We start from the raw sequence: 22550 nt of genomic DNA on the forward strand, positions 1-22550 counted from the left end.
CTTTCTTTGGGAATGGAATGAAAACTGACCTTTTCCTGTCCTGTGGCCATTACCGCATTTCCCAAATTTTCTGGCATATTGAGTGCAGCACTTTCACAACATCATCTTTTAGGATTTGAAAAGCTCAACTGGAATTCCATCACATCCACTAGCTTTGTTCATAGTGATGATTCCTAAGGCCCACTTCACTTTGCATTCCAGGATGTCTGGCTCTAGGTGGGTGATCACACCATCATGGTTATCTGGGTCATGAAGATCTTTATTGCATAGTTCTGTGTATTCTTCCCACATCTTCTTAATATCTTCTGCTTAGTTAGGTCTGCCTCTATCCTTTATTGGGGCTGTCTTTGCATGAAATGTTCCCTTGGTATCTCTAATTTTCTTGAAGAGATCTCTAGTCATTCCCAATCTATCGTTTTCCTCTATTTCTTTGCACTGACCACTTAGGAAGGTTTTCTTATCTTTTCTTGCTATTCTTTGGAACTTTGCATTCAATAGGTATATCTTTCCTTTTTCCCTTTGCCTTTTGCTTCTCTTCTTTTCTCAGCTATTTGTAAGGCCTCCTCAGACAACCATTTTGCCTTTTTGATGACCTTTAACTGTTATCAAAAAAAATGGATAGTTTTTTCAGGAAGACTGAATTAAAGTAGATTTATTCAACTAAAGTGTTCTGTGGGCTCTGGAATCAGATGGCCTGAGTTCATGGCCTGGCTTTGTAACTCACTACCTGGGTGATCTTGTGCAAGTTACCAAACCCTCTCTGTGACTCAATGACTCATATATTTCCTTATTTGAAAATAGGGATAACAGTAATATCCAGGTCATAGGACTGCTCTGAGAACTGAGTTGAGATAAAGAGTTTGGAACTGAGCCTGTCACATAGTAACTACACAAAAAGTTCACTAAATTAGGAGGAAAGGAAAAAAAATACATAAATAAGAGAATCTGATATATACCCAAGTTGAAAAGTCCTAGTAATAGAGTGAAAGGAATGTGCATTGATTGCAGCTGGGGATAGAGAGAACAGAGGATACTGAGGAAGGGGAAGACTGTCATGAACAGTTCTCAGAGGTCTGAAAGTATGAAACAGGATATGAAACTGGCAAAGTGTCTAGTAGGATTAGAGCATTAAGACAAAGAAGAGTAATAACAAGAAAGTTAAAAGAGGCCTTTAAAGATTATGGAAGTTCTTTAATGCTAGCCATAGGAATTAGTAGGCAAATGAAGAAAATGTAGACGATTCTGTCTATATAAAACCACATACTGCATTTTTGACTCATAATCATCGTTCAAAATATGATGACAATGGTATCTTAAGGCTTTACTAAAAATTACTTAATAATTAATCTTCCTGAAATTTCCTTACTTTTCATTCATGGATAACATAAAAGTTACTGGAAAAATATCTCCCGATATTGGTTAATGCCTAAAGTGAAGAAACAGTCGGAATTTCCTTTAGGTTTACTGTTTTGTTCACAAAGTATTATCTATTGAAAGCAAACTCAATGCCTTATCACCAGTTTCAGCAAAGATACATTTTCATTAGCAAAAAGCTTATGAATGCCACAGGAGGTTTTCTTAACATAGTGACTGGTGAAGGACCGTGTGTTACTGTTACCATTAAGTTCAATTCATTTCTTTTTCATATCATCGTCTTCCCTGATTTATCATAGCACAGTGCTGAGGTAATTCTTAGGATTACACAGAAACACTGATAAAATCTGCCTCTTTTATTTAAGGAGAACTTTAAAAGCAAGCATGCTGATTCTGGCTACTCCTGAGGTTTCAGTAAAGCCGGCCACCTCTCCAATGGTGCTATAACCAAGCAAACACTACAGGCACGGTGTCAAGGTGTCAGAGTATGCAGGTGATCTAAAGTATGGCCCACTGTGACCACTGGGCATAGCAGACATAATGCTACTGGTAGTAAATAACTGTACTGCATCACTAGAGTAGTATATCAGATGTTCTCTAAGTGATGCATGAAAATATGTGTGCAAAATATATATTTCCACCTTCAGTGTAGAAACAGTCAATTTATCTTGTGAAATACAAATATGAAGGACACTATAGTTTTAATGTATTATTGTTAAAAGCAACACTTATCACCTAGTACATAATTTAATTTCTTAAGCATCTGATCACAGATTACTTAAAACTTCCTTTTTAAATCATGTTATTCATTTACAATAAACTTGCCATATCAAGTATGCAATGATTACAATGAATACTGAAGAAATCTTTACCTAGCAGCACAGTCATAAGCCAAGACATCCGTCTCTGCAAGAAGGTCTCCATCAGTTTCATGATCTCCTCCATCAGGACCTAACTCAAACAGCTGGGGAAAGGATAAAAGCATACTGTGATCATATTGTGATCACTCAATCATGTAAATCTGCTGAATAATGTGCTTATAATTTTGTGTCTCTAATATACACTGGACATTACAAAATGTAAAAGAGAGTACCTGCTTTAAAAAAAATCTTATTTAGTGAAATAAATCTATATATCTAAATTAAGAAACTTATACAATGTCTTATGGTCTATATTAACCTCAGTTTTCCTTGCTTTATATATTCACCTACTTATATCAAATGCTCCAAAAATGTTCTTTACCAGATATAAACATCTGAAGGAGGTGAGAGAACTCTAATTTCTAAGTGAGGTTCCAAATGTAGTAGAATTTTGCCTTAACATGTAACTAGCTATGAAATCCTTGGATCCAGCTTCTTCATCCACAGAAGGGAGACGGACACACTAGCAGTGCCTACTTCATTGTAACTGTGAGAATTAAAAGAAACGATACTTGTAGAACACTTACATACCACAGCACCACCCCCCACCGCCCCCAAAAAAAGCCTAGAAAAATATTAGCTGACGAATAGCAATAACAGAAGGTAAAGCACTCAGGTTACTCAGTGGTAAAGAATCCATCCGCCAGTGCCTGCCAGTGTAGGAGATGTGGGTCAAATCTCTGGTCAGGAAACTAAGATCCCACCTGCCATGGGCTCCAGAACTAAAAAGAAGCCCTCATACCACAATGAAAGATCCTACATGCCACAATGAAGATGCCAGGAGCCACAACTAAGACCTGAAACAGCCATAAAAAAAAAAAACAAAAAAACAAAAAAAAAACCCTGGGATAACCCTTTTATTCCATCTCTCTCCACCAGTTCTGTATCTATTCTATTCCTGGTACCAAACACTGTCAATGCCACTGTCAGTGTGTTTCCAGTGTTACTAGCTGAAAGAATTCAATACGAACTAATTCTCTTTCTCTCCTTGTTCTAACCTATATTCCACAGTTAAAGGTTTTTGCTTTTCTTTAATAACCCATAGTTGTCTTTTTAAAATGCATATCTGATTAGAATACTTCTTTAAAAGTCTTCAATGGTTTCCCTCCTCTTCATTGTAAACAGCATGATATAAAGGTACTTAATAACTTGCCCCTATGGCTACACTGCTTATTTTCAGCAAATAATTTTGAACACATACTGTGTGCCAGGCAGGGTGGTAAGAATCAGGCATACAGGGGTACACAAGGCAAACAACAAAAAAAATGGGGGCTATTGGAATGTACAGTTTTAAATAGGCTCACCACGGAGTTGAGATCTTAAGGTTAAGAAAAAGTGAGCCATGCAGGTATGGGAATGAAGAGCTGTAGTCAGAGGGAGTAACAGGTGTGAAGGTCCTGAAGTTTGACTGTGCCCAGCATGTTTCAGGAACACAGGCAGCCAGTGTAGCTAGATTGTGGTGAATTAACTAGTATAACATAAGGGCAGAGGGGTGATGGAAGTTACTTCTGATGGTGTTTTTCAGGCCCTTGTAAGGCCTGTGGTTTTTATTCTAATATAAGAAGCACTGCAGAAATCTGAACAGAGAAGTGGCATACTCTGGTGTACATTCTAAGAGAATCACTTTGCTCTCAGAGAACACAATGAAGGGACCAAGGACGGAGTAAAGGCTACTCTGTACTGATCCAAGTGGTTGGGGTTTGGATCAACCTGGTACTAGGGACAGTTTTCAGAGGTAGTTAGATCCTGGATTTATTTTCGAAGTGCAGCCAACAATACCTGCTGCTAGAGTGAATGTGGGATGTGAAAGAAAAAGGGCAGTCAAAAGGACTTCAAGATTTTTGGCCTGAGCAACTGGAATAATAAAGTTAATTCTATTGTGAGCCCATTAAATGGGATGGGGAAGGACAACAGAACAGGAGGTTTAGAGAAGATGTCAGAAGCCTGGTTTTGAGTATGTTACACCCCAAATACCTGTTAGCTATCCGCATGGAGATGCAGAGTAGGCAGTTGTATAAATGACTTTGGAGGTCTACTAAGTGTAAGAGTGATAAAAAGAAAAACACTTAAAGCCATCAGGCTGGATCACTGTGGGGTGAGCAGACTTTAAAAAGATTTCCAAGACTTTGAGTTCTGGCACTCCAACATTTCCAGATCAGGGACATGATGAGTAACCATCAGCAGACGAAGAACAGCAGCCAAAGAGACCGAGGAAAACGAAGCCTCGTGTTCTGGGAGCCACGTGAAGAAATTGTATCAAAGAAAAGCTCAATTGGATTAAATTGTGTTGACTGAGGTAAGGAAGATAAAGACTGAGACTACAGTAGCATTTAACTGAGAAATTTTTTATGAAGCCTGGTACACTGAAGTTAAGGCATAAACGACAGTTTTCTCTTTCACTTTAAGAGCAAAATCAGATAATGTGACAACAGAACATTCAAGCTATCAGTGAATTTTCAAAGACTGAGCAGATCCTTTACTTAGTATAACAGGTAGCCCTTTCTGACATGCATAGTGCAGTAAACTTATGACTCCTGATTGTTTTTTGACTCTCTACCAGATGGAATCCATCCCCTTACTCACTTCATCCCTGGTCCCCATATGTCTGTGGTAATGATGTATGTTTACACAGCATCTGGTGATACAAATGCTAAAAAATTTTAAAGCCACATCAAAATGCCCCTGTATCTTGTCATTAAAATGGCTACAAGAAAGTAGGCACAGAGAAAGGTACACAGAAGATTGAGATTGACTGTTAATGCCTTTTTCAACCTAAAATTATTGAAAAATCATTTTCTATTTATTTTACTCCTTTTTAATTTGACTTCTGAATTTTTCATGAGTTAATGATTTATTACTACTCTATTTGATCATAGCAATATTTCCTCAGGTCCTTTATTAGAGAGGCATTCTATAAATTAATAAATCAAGTTAAAATGATTATCCGCAAACACAGAGAACAACAGTGTGAATGGACTGCTTACCTTAATTTTAGCAGTATATTCTCCTCTACCTCCAAACAGACCAAGACCACCAAGTAAAATATCGGTGTCGGCACTAAAACGTATAGCTTCCACCGAGTGAGCAGAGTAGCCCCAGCCCCCTCCATGACCTAAAAAGACGTAAATGGTAATTTACATTTTAAACATCCATATAATTCATTTATAAGACAGTATTTCCTCAACATAAATGTACATACTTTCAAACCTGTTTACTACACTATAATCTTCTTTGGAATAAACCTTCATCACTGCTTGAGTTTCCTCCTCTGTGCTGGCAACACCCATTTTTAAATCCTGCATAGTTGCCAAGGTATCAAGACAACCTAAAATCAAACAAACGAAAATTCAACTGCTTGAATGAACACTTCCCCTAGTATTCGAGATGCTGGAGGTGATAAATTAAAACAGCAAACTCTAAATGTTTGCTGTTTATACCAAGCTTCAATATTTCATGGAAGATACTTAAAACCAATACAAATTATCCTCTGCTTGTATAACTATCATATTTAAATATATGCTGTATGACAATGTTTCGCACAAAACTCTCTCTGAAAAGTTGCAAGAGCTTATTTAATATTTGAGTCCTTACAGTCATTTATCAAACTCTATGAATCACTTCAGATTGATTTTTTTTTTCTCCTTATCAATGATTCTTTAGATGGATTCTTAAGGAACTATTTGAGGAAGACACAGTAGCCTGAGATAAATTTAATCAATGCTAGTTTGACATGTTTACAATGGTTACCAGATGTTGTAAAAATGCTATATCTCAAATTATTAATTAGAAGTAAACAATGTGCTGTGGAAAACTGTTATGTAAGAAAAAACAGAAGTGGTAATTATAAAATTCATATATATTTTATAGAATTTATTTTAAAATAATGCATAAAAATTAAATACTTTAATTATATATTTGAATATTTAACCTGCTTCACTAAAGTTTATGTAGTTAAAGTAAGCAAAAAACATTATTTTAAAAGATTTACCTGTTAGGAAAATTATATTCAGGGCTGCTTTATATTTGGGGATATATAAATCTTTCATGGTGTTGGTGTAAGTCTAATGTACTTTTTTCTGTAGGAGAAACCTTTTAAAGTTAGAAGATTTAACTTATTTTGCACCTAGCACATTATTATTTAACAAACATGATAGAATGATACACAAATTTAAATACTCTTTAAAAAAAATCTTCAGGACATATTAACGAAAATTAGTTGATCACCAAACACCAACCCTACCTAGAATGTGCAAAGCTGCATGAGACCGGGTGGTAAGAGCCCTTGAGCCCGTCGGTAAGGCCAGTTCAGGACTCAGAATACTACATCGGGACTGCATGTCTGCTGCAGAAGGAAGTCGGGCATCGGCAACCACCGCATTGTAACACCACAGTTCTCTAGTGCTTGGCCGAAACCTTTCAAGGAAAAGATTACAGCACCTCAACATACAGTTTCATTTTTTAAAAACGTATTAAGCAAAATTGATGACACAAAGATAATAATACAGCCAGCTTAAACAGGACAAAATGTAGCTCATTACTTTCCATATCTGAGCTAAAAATATAAAATTATTTATGTTACCATAAAAAATTTGAACAAAACAGCAATACATATCACATTATTGCATGAAAACACAGCAAGAGTATATTTTAAAGTCTAATGTGTACTTAGAAATATAAAACTTTTGTACAGCAAAACTCCGCAAAAAAAAGTGGAAAGTCAAAAGAAAATACACAAAACAAACACGAGACTAAACAACAGTATCCATAATGGAGAGGAACTCCTGCAGCCCAACAAGAGATAATCCAAAACCAAAAGTGGGCAAGGGACACGGAATGCTGTTCTTCGGAATGTAGATGCTGAATCTTACAATGCATCATAAAAACTACGAAGAACCCACAATGACATCCTGTCACTATCTCATTCCTTTCGTCTCTTCCATAACAAAAGTCTCGAAACGCAGTCTCCACTTCTTTTATTTTTTAAACTTTTTTTGGAAAAGCTGTTTTATCGACTACTGAGTTAACGCAAAAGAACAGTAACAAAATATTTTCAAAATAAAGCATGAAGAATGACATGATGTACACTAGCAAAAAGAACATTATCATTTATCTATTAAGTATCCTGTTGCCATCCTCCCTACTCAATTCCTTTCCTTCTCCTTTCAAAAGGAACAAGTATCTTGAATTTCAAAAGTTTATTATCTTCTTGCTTTTCTTTACGGCTTTTCATGTTTGTATCAAAATAGCATATTATTTAAGTTTTGTGTTTTGAATTGTCTATGAACACGATACATGCTTTGTGTATTCTTTTGTGGCTTGCTTCCTTCAAACAAAGAATATTCTTACAATTTGTATTTACACAGTGCGATGTGGCTGCAAATTCACTCAATCTCACTGTTGTAAGGGTATTAGCTCATGTGACTGTATCACAACTATTTGTCCATTTTATTACTGATAGCAAAATATGAAAACCATCCAGTCTTCTACTATAAAAAAATGCTGCTATGGATAATCTTTTACACAGTTTCTAAAGCACAGGTACAAAAGTACACAGGAAGGAAGAACAAATCCTTATTTTTCACAGCTGGGATGTCTACATAGAAAACACTGATCCTCTAGAAAACCTTATTCATGTTAGATACAGTTGACATTTCAGGTCAGTTTAGAAAGGATGATCTTCTCAATCAGTGGCATTTGATGATTCAAACTTACTAAATATATAAGCACTTAAATCCAGCAGTCCCACTTTGGGTACACAGCCAAAAGAACTGAAAGCAGGATCCTGATGAGATATCTGTATGCTCATGTTCAGAGCAGCACTATCCACAATAGCCAAGAGGTTCAGGTCAGAGAGGTTGGAGCAACCCAAACATCCTTTGATGGGTGAAGGGGATAAAGTAAATGTGGTAGAAACATACAAAGAACTACCATCCAGATTTAAAAAAGAAAGAAAGAACTCCATCTGGTCACAGGCTACAACGTGGATGAACCTTGATGACATGACCCTAAGTGAAATAAACTCGTCACAAAATGAATCAGTGTACAATTTCACTTACATATCTGAAGAAGGCAAAGGCACAGAAACAGAGTAGAAAGATGGCTGTCAGGAGTAGGAGGGAGGGAGAAATAGGTGTTCTTTGCATACGTTTCAGTTTTACAAAGTGAAAATGTTCCAGAGATCTACTGTTCAACAATGTGACTATATTTAACACTACTGAACTATACACTTAAAAATGATTAAGAGAGTACATTTTATGTTTTTTTATCACAATTAAGAATTATTTTTAAACACATACTTAAAAATAATACTTTGCAGAGAATAAATTCTATGAAAATATTAACTGCTGCTATAATTAATAGCATTAATATTATTGGGTTATTGCTTTTTAATATAATCTACCAATCTGCTACTTGCGGTCCAAAAGACATGCATTTTGAAAGGTATCACACAATATAAACCACACTTTGTGACCCACGGAGGAAGTTAGTGGGATTTGGTATGGGGGAGAAAAAAAGATATGGAGATGGACCACATCATTCTTACTGTTTGTATATTTGCTTTGTCTTTTAAAAAACTAGCAACACAGATTCATGTGTCAGTTCTGTAAATTTTGAAATGAAAAGTAAAACTGCTACTAACATTCATCTGCTCTTTACAGGCATGACGTTTCTAATTATTCAGGAGAAGTTATTGTTAAGAATACAAAAAGACGCAGGCTCAGACAGGAAGGAAAGTAAAGTAAGCTAACACTGAATCTGCAGCGTCTGTGATGGAGAAAAATGCAAGTACCTACTGAAAAGCACAGAGGACACAAAGCTGTCAGAAGTCAGCACAATGAAGGAGCTCTCCAACCTCCAGCTGTTTTACTGAAATATAAGGAGACTGCTCTTCGTATTTTAATCTCTGTTTTGGAATAAGGGAGTAAATGATCAGAGACCTGGCCAGGCATCTGAGATCACCTGTCCCCCTGCTACCACCATATGTGGAAAAGGCAAGGTTCACCTAACCACGTACCACACGTTGCAGTTCTGTTAAGGCTCCAGGGAAACGACTCTAGTTATATCGTTAGAGCCTACTCCTACCATTATTTCCCAGTTAGAGAATGCATTTCTAATCTATCAAATGTATCCAGAAACAAATTCCATACTGCCAGCTTTCATTTTATTCTATTAATGCAAATTACTTTGTTTAAAACTAAAACATATTATAAGGATCATGGAAAATAAAACATCAATTTAAACCTAGGGTCCAAACCAGAGCTTGCTCTTTGGTAACTCTCTTGTACAGACTTCTAATCAGTAAATAATTGAACACAAAATCCATCTTTACATCATTTGCTTCTCTATCCCTGCCATTTATTTCACTGTGATCACTCTAATTCTGGTTCACAGGATCTCATGTCATCACAAGAATCACTTTAAGACTACTCACCCCTAGTCTCTTGTTACCTAATCCATCCTGTATATCGCTGCTAGGGAATCTAAAAGCACTACTCATTCAATTCTGGCCTCCAAGCTGCCTCACAAACTGCCCAAATGAGAGAATAAGCTTGTCAGCAACCTGGGAGCACTGTAACTCCTTCACTTGGAATCATGACTCACAACTGATAGAAAACAGGCCTTTTAAGACCTGGCTGGCTGGTAGAAAGGAAACTCGGAATGGGCAGAAGAAAGAAGACAGAGAAAGTCTTCTCCTGCCAACTAAGGCTGGCCGAATAAACAGCTCAAGGGAGAAGAAAAAGAAAGTCCTGTGATGTGCCACTCTGGTAAAGGCATGACTCCCTTATTAGTCATCAAAGCTAGAAATCTGGGATAACTCCTTCCTTGACTAATGTATATAAAGCACCATAGTAAATTTTAAACAAATGCAATATAATTTATTGGATTGCTTGTGTACCTGTATCCATCTGTACATTTTTAAAATTCCCAGAGTTTGATAAACCGGTGTATTTCTCTACCAATATGGGAATTTTGTTACGTACATTCCTAAAGGGCAAGGTTCATTGGTTTTATTTATTCTGTACTGTCTTTGGCATAATTTCATCTACACAGTTGGTAATAATTAGATATTTACAGAACTAAGAAACAGAGTGAATTCTATATAATACAGATAAGACTGCTGACAGACTAAAAATAATGAACAAGAGAACTCTTGAACATGAAACTGCTTATGATAATGACAGTGACAAAGTCTTCATAGCACTTTACTACGTGCCTCTGCCCTAAGTTCTTCAATTCTCATGATAGCCTATGAGATCCCATTATTATCCCTATTTTATAAATGAGAAAAGTAAGGCACGCATAGTCAAAGTAACCTCTCCATAGTGACAAAGAAAGCAAAGTGTGCAAGTGGGATAAACCTAGGCAGTCTGGCTCAGAGTGCATGCTTTTAACTGCTGCACTATACTGGAGAGGTCCCAGAGAGGCGCTGCGATAGTAGTGTAGCTAACAGTTGAACAAGAGAGTTCTCATCGATGAAAAGTCTGCCTGTACATGGCTTTCATATTCCACGAAAGTATAATTTGATCAAAACATACTTATTACTCTGTTTTAAAAATGGAGACGCTTACCTCCAAATGACATCATACACAGGATCAAGACACACACCAAATCCTTGCAGGTCCTCTTGTTCAGAGTCATTAAAAGTTTTACAGCTCCCATCCACTTTATTTATCAGAAGACACTTAAATGGAGGAGGCTCTGATATAGAAGCAGGTACCAAGCCTTGGGGAAAAAAAATTATGTATTTTAAAGATGCACTACCTTTTCATATTCCCCCAACTTATAAGCATTTCCTGTAAGCTAAGTATTATTACTATCTCCACTTAATAGATGAAGAAACTGAACTAAGACTTAGGGGTTAGGTAACTAAAAACCTTTAAATAGCAGAATGTGGACTAAAACCTCAGGCTGTCTAAATCCACAACACATGCTCTTAATTTCCATACTAGACCACCCTATTATATAATTATTCATGATACCATAGACACAAGTATAAATTAACACCTTGGTCTCAATGAAACTTTAAAGTCTGATTTATGTAATCTTCCATAGCAAAATTCTATCATTTATTTATCAAGAACCAATACAGAAAACTCCCTCTAATACAGGTTTTATACCATACAATTAGGCTCATATTTCCAACACTCTCTAGTTTATAAACTGGTCTCCTAATAATTCCATTCTTTCAGTGCATACATACATATAAACACAGACACTTAAAAGCTTCTTTTAAACTTCTTCAAACAGAAAGAAAACAAAAAGCTACAGGACAATATGTCATAATAGGGAAAGATGAACCATTTGCTTTCAAGGATCTTTCAAAGGGAGATTTGTTTTGGTGAGGGGTATTACCTATAATGTGTTTACTGGCAAAAATTTCTGATGTAGCAAGCACATGAGAATTAATAAGTGCTTCATCAATTCGTAGGAAAGTCTGGTCCCCACTTGCACCTATCCAGGTAGCTTTTCTTCCGTATTTTGATCCAATGTTAGGCATGGGAGCTGGTTTTGCATTCCAATATGGCACATCCAAAATTGGTCTGCCCAGTTGTCCTTTCTAAAAGATTAAATAAATCACATTAACAACATGACTAAATAATTTATAATTTTCCATAAAGTTAAAGAAACATTAGACAAAAATAGCTCTGAGACATTATTCTTCATCAATTGTTGGCTGTTTCTTTCTTTAAATAAATGAAATTCACATGAAATTTGGACCAAACTTGGATAAAGAAGTAATTTATATTATTCTTAGGCATTCTCCCCTTAATATTAATAAACCACAAAGAATATATTAAAAAAAATAATAAAGTTGAAATATTTTTCCACGTAAGGAATCTCCCTGAAATACTGTACTGTCTTTAACATCTAAGTGAAACATATAATAAATATACAATGTATTTAAAAAGTAGTAATACAAATCATTCATTTAAAAAACCACTTTGATATTTTAAGTTGACAGTCCAACAAAATGTTAGTATTGAACTCAAGAGAAAAAATTTTTAGATAAAAGATAAAAAATAATGAATACTGCAACTGTGAATACAATTAGGAAATTACATCTTTTCACACATGATCATGTGTTAGTAAGTTACTTCATTCATGTTTCAAGATAAAGAGAAGAATCATTATGCTGTCTTAAGTAACTGTTGACTCACTTTAAAAGTATGGCTGTCCATAGGTTAGGGAAGAGTAACAGGGAAGTTTCTCAATATTAAGCTGGTAGCTGTAAATGAACGCGAATGTTGGACTGGTAAATATCCATCTACCCCCCAGCTCAGAAGCTCTCTCTGACACTCTCTCTCTGTTAGCATTACCCTTTCCAACGCCCCCTGGATGGCAGACAGTGCTGCACCATAGCAGCCAGGGTTCACTACAAGTAATGAGAATGAGAAACCACAGCAAACCACCCCCCCTGCCCCCGCCAAAGACCCAGGGAGCCTGGAGCACTGCAAATGCTGTGGCTGAATTCTCTCCCAACTACAAGGTTTCTAAAGAGTCCTACCATGCCTTCAACACCACACCAAGAAAACAGAGCCACAAACTGCAAAAGCAATAGAGCTTCAATCTCTGGGTGGAATGAACAGAGGCTCATGATCAGAGAAGCAGCACATGATCAGAGAAGAAGCCAAGAAATTTCAATGTTTATGCTCAGCTTCTTTCAAAGTCTATCCTTATTTTTGACAAAACAGCAGCATAAGAAACGTGTCCATCATATTGAGATATTTATTATACTTCTGGAGGAAAAGAAATTATATTTTTCATTGACTCCTGACATAAATATCTATTCCCCTACTGTCAACCAACTAATTCGAAGAAAAGCAGTCTAAAAATATGGCAGGTGCCAGGACAGCCCCATGGGATTCAAAACATGGTTATAGATAAGCCATATTTAAACACACAGAGGTTCACACCTAGGGCTTCTGGGGCTAGGGGACAATAATGACTGTCTGATTCTAAGTATTACCATTCACATTCCTTCCAAAACAACATAAAACCAACACAGAGCAAAGAAAACCACACGTGATTCAAGCCTTCAGCAGTATTAGGAAATAGTGGATCTTACAACTTTTAAGTTACCTGAAACCAGAGGAAAAAACCAAAGTTTTCTTCACCCACCTGCCTCTACAAGCCCTGGGGGGCCAGGGCTGAGGAGGAGGTGCTGGGGCGGGTGACGGGGCGGCGGGGAGCGGGGGGTGGGGGGCGCTGAGCGGGGAGTACAAGGCACAAAAGGCTTCAGAAGGAGAACAGAAGAGAAGAGCTGACAAAATAATTCCCCCAAGGGGAAAACCCAAACCTTGATGTGAAAATGCTACATATGGCAAGAACTTGAGGGTTCTGAGCACCAGCCACAGGAAAAAGCCTTGAAAGTATGCAGGGCCATTTCTCACCCATCAGACTGACACAAATGAAAAGGTATGACAAACAACACATTCTGCTAGCAAAGCCGTGGAGAAAGAGGCACTCTCACGGACTGCTGGTGAGAACACAAAATAGAGGGAAAACTATCTCACAAAACTACCCAGGTGTTAGCCTTCAACCCAACCCAGGTGTTAGCCTTCAACCCAACAATCTTACTTCAAAAAATTTATCTCAGAGATACACCTCTAACAATATTCATTGCTGTTGTTGCAAAATATTAGAAAGTACTTAACTGTCTAAGCATAAGAAATTGATTAAACTACTATGTGTATATACACACACACACACACACAATATACTATGCAGATGTAAAATATGAATTATGAAGATCTCTATGAACTGAGAAGGAATGACTTCTAGAAGATACAGTAAAGTGAAAAGACAATGTACAGAAGAGTATATATAAAATGCTACACTTTGAAAAATAAAAACGGAGAAATAATTACATATATATGTGTATATACATATACACACATACTATATTTTTATCTATGTCAATGCAGATACAGATAAGTGTGTGTGCTTATTTATTAATCTTTAAAATAATAAACACAGGAAGGAGAAACTGGAAAACAATGATCTTCATAACCAACAAGCATGGTGTGAAGGGGAGTAGGGTGCCAGAGATGAGGGAGGGAATACACTAGGGTGAGAACACCATTTTTTCACAACTTATCTTGTGGAAACATGTTAAGTTCTACACATTCAAAAACTAAAACTACATCTAAGGATGTGTGAGGAGGGATCCTTAAACTTAAAAGCAAACTGAAATGGTGCACTGGATCACAGACCACTCTCCATGGAAGTCTGAGAGCTCCAAGTTGGGAGGACACGCTAGAGGTCAGCAATTAAACCAATGACCTCTAGAAAGGCTGGGAAGACAGTTACGAGAGGCAGAGGAGGAATCTGACTCAGATCTGACACTCCTTTCATCCATCTCTTTTCTGCCATACCTTGGGCATTCCTGGGGAGCCTCACTCATTGTTCAAGGCTAAGTTATCTCCATGCCTAAAGGTCACCCCCCTTCTCCCCCTCCCTGAGATCAGATCTTACTCACTCTAAGGAGATGAACCCCTGTCCCAGGATAGGGTGAGACAAAAGGGACCAGGTAAAAGGTCCTGTTTTCAGGAACAAGGGAAGGAAGGTGATCCTTGACTGTTGTCACTTTTCACAAAGAATCTACTAGCTCTACCTACTTTCATCCACATTAAATAAAGTTGAAAGAAATAGAAAAGGAAAACAAACGAACCCAACTCTATTGCAAAAGAATAACATAACCCCACTGAAAGGGTATGGGGAGAAAGAACCAAGTACCTTATGAACACAGTAACTTAAGAACACAGTACCTCATGAACACAGTATTTGACTGTATACTCTCAGTCCTGGGGTAGGACAAGGTGGGGCGGGGTAGCGGAGTGGGGTAGGAGCAAGAGTGACAAATGCTGAACTCTTTTTAGTGAGTTTGTTTTTACAGTAGTGTGGGAAAAGCAAATATAAAACTATTTTAGACATATTTTAGGACTAAGTAAATGAGAAATAAATACACTGATATTGTTGGGAGCCAGGAAGAAGGGACATAAATATGAAATGGGGCAAGGTAAGAAAGAATCCTAGGGGAATGGGCCGGAGGTACCAGTGTGGACTTCTGATTTCTAGAATACACATACAGATGTATGTCTGTGTGCACATACATGAGCACTGGCGATGCAGTGAGTGCACCTAGTGCTCGGCTGCTGTCTGGTAGTGCTCCCCGCTAAAAGCAACCTCGGTTTTCAGAGCAATAGCTGATTCTAGGACTCAAACAGATAAGCCTGGAACAACTTGTTACGCCAGGAAGTAAGGTAGTACTAAAAAAAATAATAAATAAAAGAGGCATGTTATCGGAACACGGAAGCCGGCATGAAGGATCTCCCACTGGTGAAATCTGAGCCAATCTAAACATTCGAATGATAAACTGAGTACAGTGATGAATAAAAAAGAAATATGCATGTCTATACCAATAATAAGATGACAAACAAATATTAAATGGACTTCTGCTTACACTAAAACCCAAAGGGCTGATAGGTGAATGTGAGGGGGTGCTGTGGTTGGAGAAATCATCATTTTTGCAACCACTATAGTAAAGACTGGTTCAGGCAAGAAGAATCAACAGATGCTAAATCTAGAGGGAAATTTGGAAGCAGGTATCTTAAAACGTAACAGTGTCAATTCAAAGACTGCTTATTAGTTTTAAGGGAAAAAATTCTAACTATGCAGTAGTGATATCAAACAAAATCCTGTAGGTGATCAAAACTTCCATCACCAGTGAGGGGCAGGCGGGCCTTCTGTGCCCCCAGGTGGCTGTGACGCCCTGAGAAGGACTTGACACCACTCATATGCTGTTTTGGTCTGGAATGCACCACCTGCATCTAAGCCCGAGGAAGTATTAGACAAACAAAAATGAGGAACGTCTTCCTGGGAAAAAAAAAAAAAGTACCACATTCTTCAAAAATGTCAATGTCATAATAAACACAGAAAAGGTGTGAAAATGTTAACAGACTAAAGGAGACTAAAGAGTCACAAGAAATAAATACAAAGCCTGATCCTAGATTGGAGAGGGGAAAAAAGTGTCAAAAAGGAATTACCAGATCAACTGACAAAACACAAAACTATTTAAGAGTAAAGGATCATGATGCATACAAGTTATTCTTAAAGGACTCAAGAAAAAAAAAAGTTTTACACACACACACATACAGAGTGTGCGAGAGAGAATGAGAGCATGAGTATACAAACAGTAAAGCAAACAGATTAAAATGCTACCAACAGGTGAAGCTGATTCAAGAGTATACGGGCATTTTATACATTACTCTTATTTTTGACAATCTTTCTATAAGCTTAAAATCACTTTCAAATAATAGATTTTTAAAGTTCAGATTTACATTAAAAAAAAAAAAAATCAAGAGTTGCAAACTGCATTCCAGAGACTTAGGTTATAGAGTTCTGAAGAGTTACCAATATCACAGATGGTATAGGTTTATTAAGCACAGTATTATTAAGCTTTTCCTTGACTTCTCCTATGCCCAAACTATATAAAATTCTCAAGATTATTTTCTAGTTTTGAAAAAAGAGAAAGAGCAAAACAAACAGGCCAGACAGAAGTTGAGAGGAAGAGGAAAAAGTAAACTATAATTCTAAAAAAATCTAACAAGAAAACTGGGCCTTTAAAAAGTTCTAAAATAGAAATAATTCCACAAGAAAAAAAATGATTCTTTACAAGCTAGTTGGGAAAGAAGCTTTCAATGACAGAAATAAACTCTACTGAATGCTTAATAGACTCTGATTTGGAATAAAACATGTCCAAATCTAACACAGCTGTTAAATTTAATAAATTCTAATGCTACACTGGAGAAGAAACTAATTTCAAAGCAAAGTTCTTTCCAGTTTTGTGTACGTTGGATATGGAGACAGGAAATATGCATGTGCAATAATAATACAAGAATTTCACCGAAACCAGAAAGAATAGCTAATGTAGACAAATTGCAAGGCAATGGTACAATGCAACATTATCAATGCTTAAAAAGTTCCTTACAGAAAAGCTTCCGAATGTGAAGACCTGTCCATCCATTAAAAGCGCTGCCGTGTGGTTACTGCCTGCGGTAACTTGTGTGCTAGGGCCTGGCAATGCTTGAACAAGAGTGGGACATCCCCTAGGTTAAAAAAAAAAAAAAATTTAGTCAATTTCTCTCAAGACCCAACTGAAATAAAGATCAATAAACAATGCAATAAAAAAATAGAAGAGATAAAAGGCACTAATAAGAATATTCATCAAACACTTACTTCGGTACTATATTACGCCTATCTCCAGTCTTCATATTAGGTATACAAAGATGAGAAAGACATAATCACTGACATGATGGAGATTCATAAAAAGATTTCCTGAATTTACTACTACTCTATGGACAAAGAATTATTATTTTTTCTGAAAGACTATACCTACGTTTGTTTTAAAAGAAAAAAAAAAATGTTAACTTATAAAGTGAATGGTAAGTCAGACAGCTCTATAAATATTTGTTAAATAAAACAAAAATCATGCATTGATTTACCCGGAATACAATCCAAGGACCACACAAAACAGTTTTATGTCTTCCTTTTTACCCTTTTCCCACTGAATTGTCAATTAATTTGTCATCTTCTTTTCTATCTTTTTCCACTGCACTTTAATTTTAGATTTTAGCATACAGAGTATCTCATGAGTCAGAACACCATATCATGAGAGGCACCACAGCAGCGGCTGCAGGCTCAGACCCTAAAGCAGACTGCCTGGGTGTGAGTCCTGGCTCCACCACGCAGCAGCAACATACCATGACTCTCAACAAGTTACTCATCCTTTTTGTATTTCAGTTTTCTCTTCTTTTACATGGAGATAAAACTAAACTGTGTTTACCCCATAGGGTTCCTATGTACAAAAAAGAAGCTCATATATGCCAAGTGCGTGGCTCAGTGATTGGTACACAGTTAGTAATTAATAAACGGTAACTATTATGACAGATGGCATCCTTGGGTTTGTCATATCTGTTCTTATAATCACCCTTATATCACCTTATTTATCCTTTATTAACCACTTTCAATAATCATTATGTATAAGAATAATCATCACTGTAGAAAAAGTCCACACATAATAGGAGAGCTCTGTTTTTGAGATGCTGTAACACTTTAAAATTTTTAAAATTACATATATTTTTAAATGGTTATTCAGGCTGCAATGAAAAATGAATTGGGAAGAGGCAAGACTAGCAGCTGGAAACCTAGTTAAAATGTTGCGATAATCTGGATGAGTTATAGTGAAGACCTGAGCTAGGAACAGTGTGAACTGAAAGGAATGTTTCGACAGCTCTGTAAGGAACAGAACTGACTAGACTCTGGAAATGGCTGATGGAGGTGGGGGTGGGTGGTGCAAAGAAGATTTTCTGCTTAAGTAACAGGTAGATGGTAGCAACATTCACTTAAGACAGAGAATAAGATCTAGGAAGACAAGGAGAGAAAAGAGATAGTTTTCACTGCAAGTTTCTTCTATAATTTAGGTAGGAACAAAGGAAGAAGAGCTCACAGAAATCTAGGACATAACAAAGAATGAACTCTGGGAAAATGTGCTGTGGAGTCATTTCAAGAAAAGAGAAATACTGTACACGCTGAATGCCTCAGAGCCAGAGACAAATGACCACTCAATTTTGCAAGAAGGAAGTCTTTGGTAGAGGTAGGTGAGACACTATGCAGCAAAGGAGGCACCCACAGAGGGGTCAGAGAATACACAAAATCCCTTCAAAATCTCAGCAGGAATGGGAACCAACAGCTAGAGGGAAAAAGAGCTCAAGGGGAAGCTCTGTCCTTTTTAAGAACTTGCATAAGTTGAAAGAGAGAGTAAAGACAGGGGATACGGTTCAGAGAGGAGACAAGAAACAGAATCAGATCCCCAAGGAAAAGGCAGAAAGGCCTCAGGGTGGGGACATGAGCAGGCCCCCTTTCAGTGTAATGTGAAGAAGGAGCGAAGAGGAAGTATGGATGCAGGCAGGTTTGTAGAGTCGCTGGGCTGAAGAACTCCCCATCTAATGTTTTCATTTTTGCTGTGACAGGAATAGAGGTCAAGAGCTAAGAGCAAGAAGAAATGAGTGAGAAGATTTGAAGATTATGCAAAGGGTATCATGGTGAACGGAAGAAAGAGAAACCTAGACCAGAAGTTTTTAACCCAGATCCAAATGACTTACAGGAATTCTAAGAGTAAGCTTCAAGAGATTTGTGAAACTTTTAATTTTATAAGCCAACTTTTAAGTGTATATCCTTATGTCTGTTTTTCTGAAGAGACAGCCCATATCCTTCATCACATTCTTGAAAGGGCTTAAATCAAATAGCTCAAAACTAGAAAACAGAGGGATCACTGCCTACTGCAGAAGGACTGACTGAATCTATAAATCATAACAATCTGTTTAAGTACAGTGATTTCCTTTTCTTCCAGAAGTCCAAGCTAGACACAGAAAATATAAGTAGACTGATTCATGCTTGAAATTTTGTCACACCTTAGCATCAAGATCAAGAGGGTGAGAAAACTGAGGATACTGGTAAGGGTAAGGGTGAAGAAGATAAATGACAATCTCAGACTTCGGCTGTTAAGTGATACTAGAGACTAAAAAAAAAGTAGAGGGCTGCAGAGAATGAGTACTGATACAATCAAACACCAAGTAAAGCAATGCTAAGTAACAGAAGAAAAATTTGTCATCAGATTATGTGTTGTTTAAAATGAAATATTCTGAGTTAGAGCTATCCATTGTGGGTCCTGGGAATGACCTCCATGAATATGGAAGTAAGGTTCACTAGATCTAACTAAGGTGTCAAGGTGACTGTATTGTACAGGACCATTCAGGAGCATGGTAGGACTCAGATTGGGAAAACACTGTGAAAACTACATTTTCAAAGAATGGCAGGCGGGGACTAACAGCAAGATGTGTAGTAACAAAAGCGGAGGAAAGCAGAATGGCTCTGCCTCCAAGGAGTAGTCGTTTCTACCTGAGGACACAATAGTAAGGCTAGACTGAGTTGTTCTCAAATCTGAGGTACCAGGAGCTTTCACAATCATCAATTACCATGCCAAAGGGCTGTGTGGTGAACTATAGGGCTTCCCTGGTGGCTGTCAGTAAAGAATCTGCCCTTAATGCAGGAGACCACCTACAGTGCAGGAGACTTGGGTTCTATCCCTGGGTTGGGAAGATCCTCTGGAGAAGGAAATGGCAACCCACTGTGGAATTCCTGCCTGGGAAATCTCACGGACAGAGGAGGCTGGCAGGCAACAGTGCACAAGGCTGCTGGAGTCGGACATGACTGAGCAACTAAACCACCACCAAAGCCCTCACAGAAATGTCCGGTTTGATTCAAACAAAGAATTATTGGGAAAGTTCCTGTAACTGTTGATCTATTTGCAGTTTATGTGGCATTTTCATATAAAATATATCACTGATTATCAAAATAATTCTATGTATACATCTGATGTGCTTTAAAAAGGATTCTCCCAAAGTTGGTGGCATTTCTTCTAATAAACTCTTTCATGATACTAGAGTCCATTTATTAAATTATTTGGTAAACAGAGGAAGAACTGGAAACAAAAATTACGTCTGTTATGTGTATGCATACCAGGCATTTTGCAGACACTATATTAATTCTTTAACAATCCTATGGGATTATTTAAACTAAGGCTTAGTAAATTACAGTTACCTAGTTGGTAAGAGATGAAACAAAGACCTAAACCTCGTCTAAATGGTTCCAGACACCATGATGTGCAGCATACTAACACAGAAGGAGGATTTATTAAAGCAAGGAAAAGATGAAACTCAAAAACATTAGAAGTATCAAGATTCTACTGGAAAAAAAAAAGAATAAAGGCATCTAAATTATACAGTCTCTTTCCCAACATCCAGGTTTAAGTTTACAGAAAATTGTAAAAGAATTTGTAATTCAGAGATTTAGAAGTATACTGAAGAATATAAAAAAAAACAAAAAAGAGGGCTGAGTCATGAGTGAATGCATAAAAATCCTCAGAAGCTTTTCGACAATCCCTTTTAAAACCAGCAACAGTAACAGCCAACATTTATTGAGCATTTACTATGAGCTAGGCGCTTGTGCTAAGAAAACAACACGTATTATCTCCCTGTATTCTCACAACAACCTTCTGAGAGAAATATCTATTCCCATTTAAGAGGAAGAAACTGAGCCACAAAACAGTTAACTAGGCCAAGGTCACACTGGCACCAAGTGACAAAACCAGGCTCGGTGATTCTGGCAGGATAACACATGAAATAAAGAGAACACCAATAACGTGTTTCTACCTTCAGCACATGCACACTACAATATTTATCTTACATTCATCACACATTACTAATGTGTGCTATACAATAAATTTCAGTTAAAAACACTTGATTACAAGAAACTTTAAAAAAAAACACCTTCCAACTCTCTTTCAACAAAATATTTATAAATGTTTTGCTTTGTGGTAAGTTAGTTAATAGGTATACTATTGAGGCGTTGTTCCCTCCATACACATGGCCAACTCCTTTTGGAATCTGTAACAGTTCCTGACTCCTGCCTTCCAAACCCCACACAGATCCAGACAAACAGAGTAACTAGAACGTTTACAGCACATATGGTTTTGACTGCTTTTCGTTTAATCCACCAGGTACAACTTTTAGGCCATATTTCATTGCATGCCCCAGCTTGACACTCCCCACAGCGCATGGAATCAGCCTTCCAGTGACAACTCAATCAACAGAACCAGGAGTGAAAATTTACATGTTAGGAAAGAACAACTTTGGGCAGTTAAGACAAATCCCACCAGAGTTTAATCTCCTTAAAAAACCCTAATTATTTAAACTTCAACATTAAAAGCTATCCTAGTTCATGAAGATATAGTCAAACTATTAAAAATACTTAGCATATTGCTAAGATACTGTCGCCTGAGCAAGTCACTGCAAGGCAAGGTATGGTGCTCGGTGGGTGATAATCAGGACCAGGAGGCAATGTTTTTAGGTACCCTCTTCATTTGAAAAGCTGACGTGAGGTCCTTCCCTTTCATAAACAATTAAACCTCAAGGAGGGGTGGCAGAGTCTTGCACTAATTCTGTTCATTCTTCACACAGCACAGTCACCTGAGGGTTGCAATTTAATCATAGATATGATTTTCACTACTTCCCTCCCACTCAGTCAGGACCAGGAAACACAGCTATCTGTTAACTCTTTTCTGTGGAATGACATCCAAGTACAAAGTCTGATTTGTGAAGACGTGTCCCCTTGCTGCACACATGACTGATTGCT

At 37.3% G+C, this 22550-nt stretch overlaps 1 protein-coding gene across 40 annotated transcripts in view; it reads right to left on the bottom strand.

Moving 5' to 3' along the window:
- The window catches only part of MYCBP2 (MYC binding protein 2), a 270702-nt gene that overhangs the window by 134567 nt on the left and 113585 nt on the right, over positions 1 to 22550 (bottom strand). For all 40 annotated transcript variants that reach the window (XR_015138240.1, XR_015138239.1, XR_015138238.1 and 37 more), the window contains 7 exons: positions 17287 to 17404; positions 11649 to 11853; positions 10865 to 11018; positions 6535 to 6707; positions 5494 to 5619; positions 5279 to 5406; positions 2247 to 2338 (listed from right to left, as the gene is read on the bottom strand). Coding sequence is in view for 36 of the 40 variants with exons in the window: in XM_086330007.1 (XP_086186133.1) it covers positions 2247 to 2338; positions 5279 to 5406; positions 5494 to 5619; positions 6535 to 6707; positions 10865 to 11018; positions 11649 to 11853; positions 17287 to 17404 (996 nt within the window). In the remaining 4 variants the exon portion in view is untranslated. The remainder of the gene's footprint in view (positions 1 to 2246; positions 2339 to 5278; positions 5407 to 5493; positions 5620 to 6534; positions 6708 to 10864; positions 11019 to 11648; positions 11854 to 17286; positions 17405 to 22550) is intronic.

The sequence above is a fragment of the Bos grunniens genome, chromosome 12 (genome assembly GCF_055505025.1).
Source record: "Bos grunniens cultivar Pamir isolate PY7600 chromosome 12, Bosgru_T2T1.0, whole genome shotgun sequence".
Classification (NCBI taxonomy): domain Eukaryota; kingdom Metazoa; phylum Chordata; class Mammalia; order Artiodactyla; family Bovidae; genus Bos; species Bos grunniens.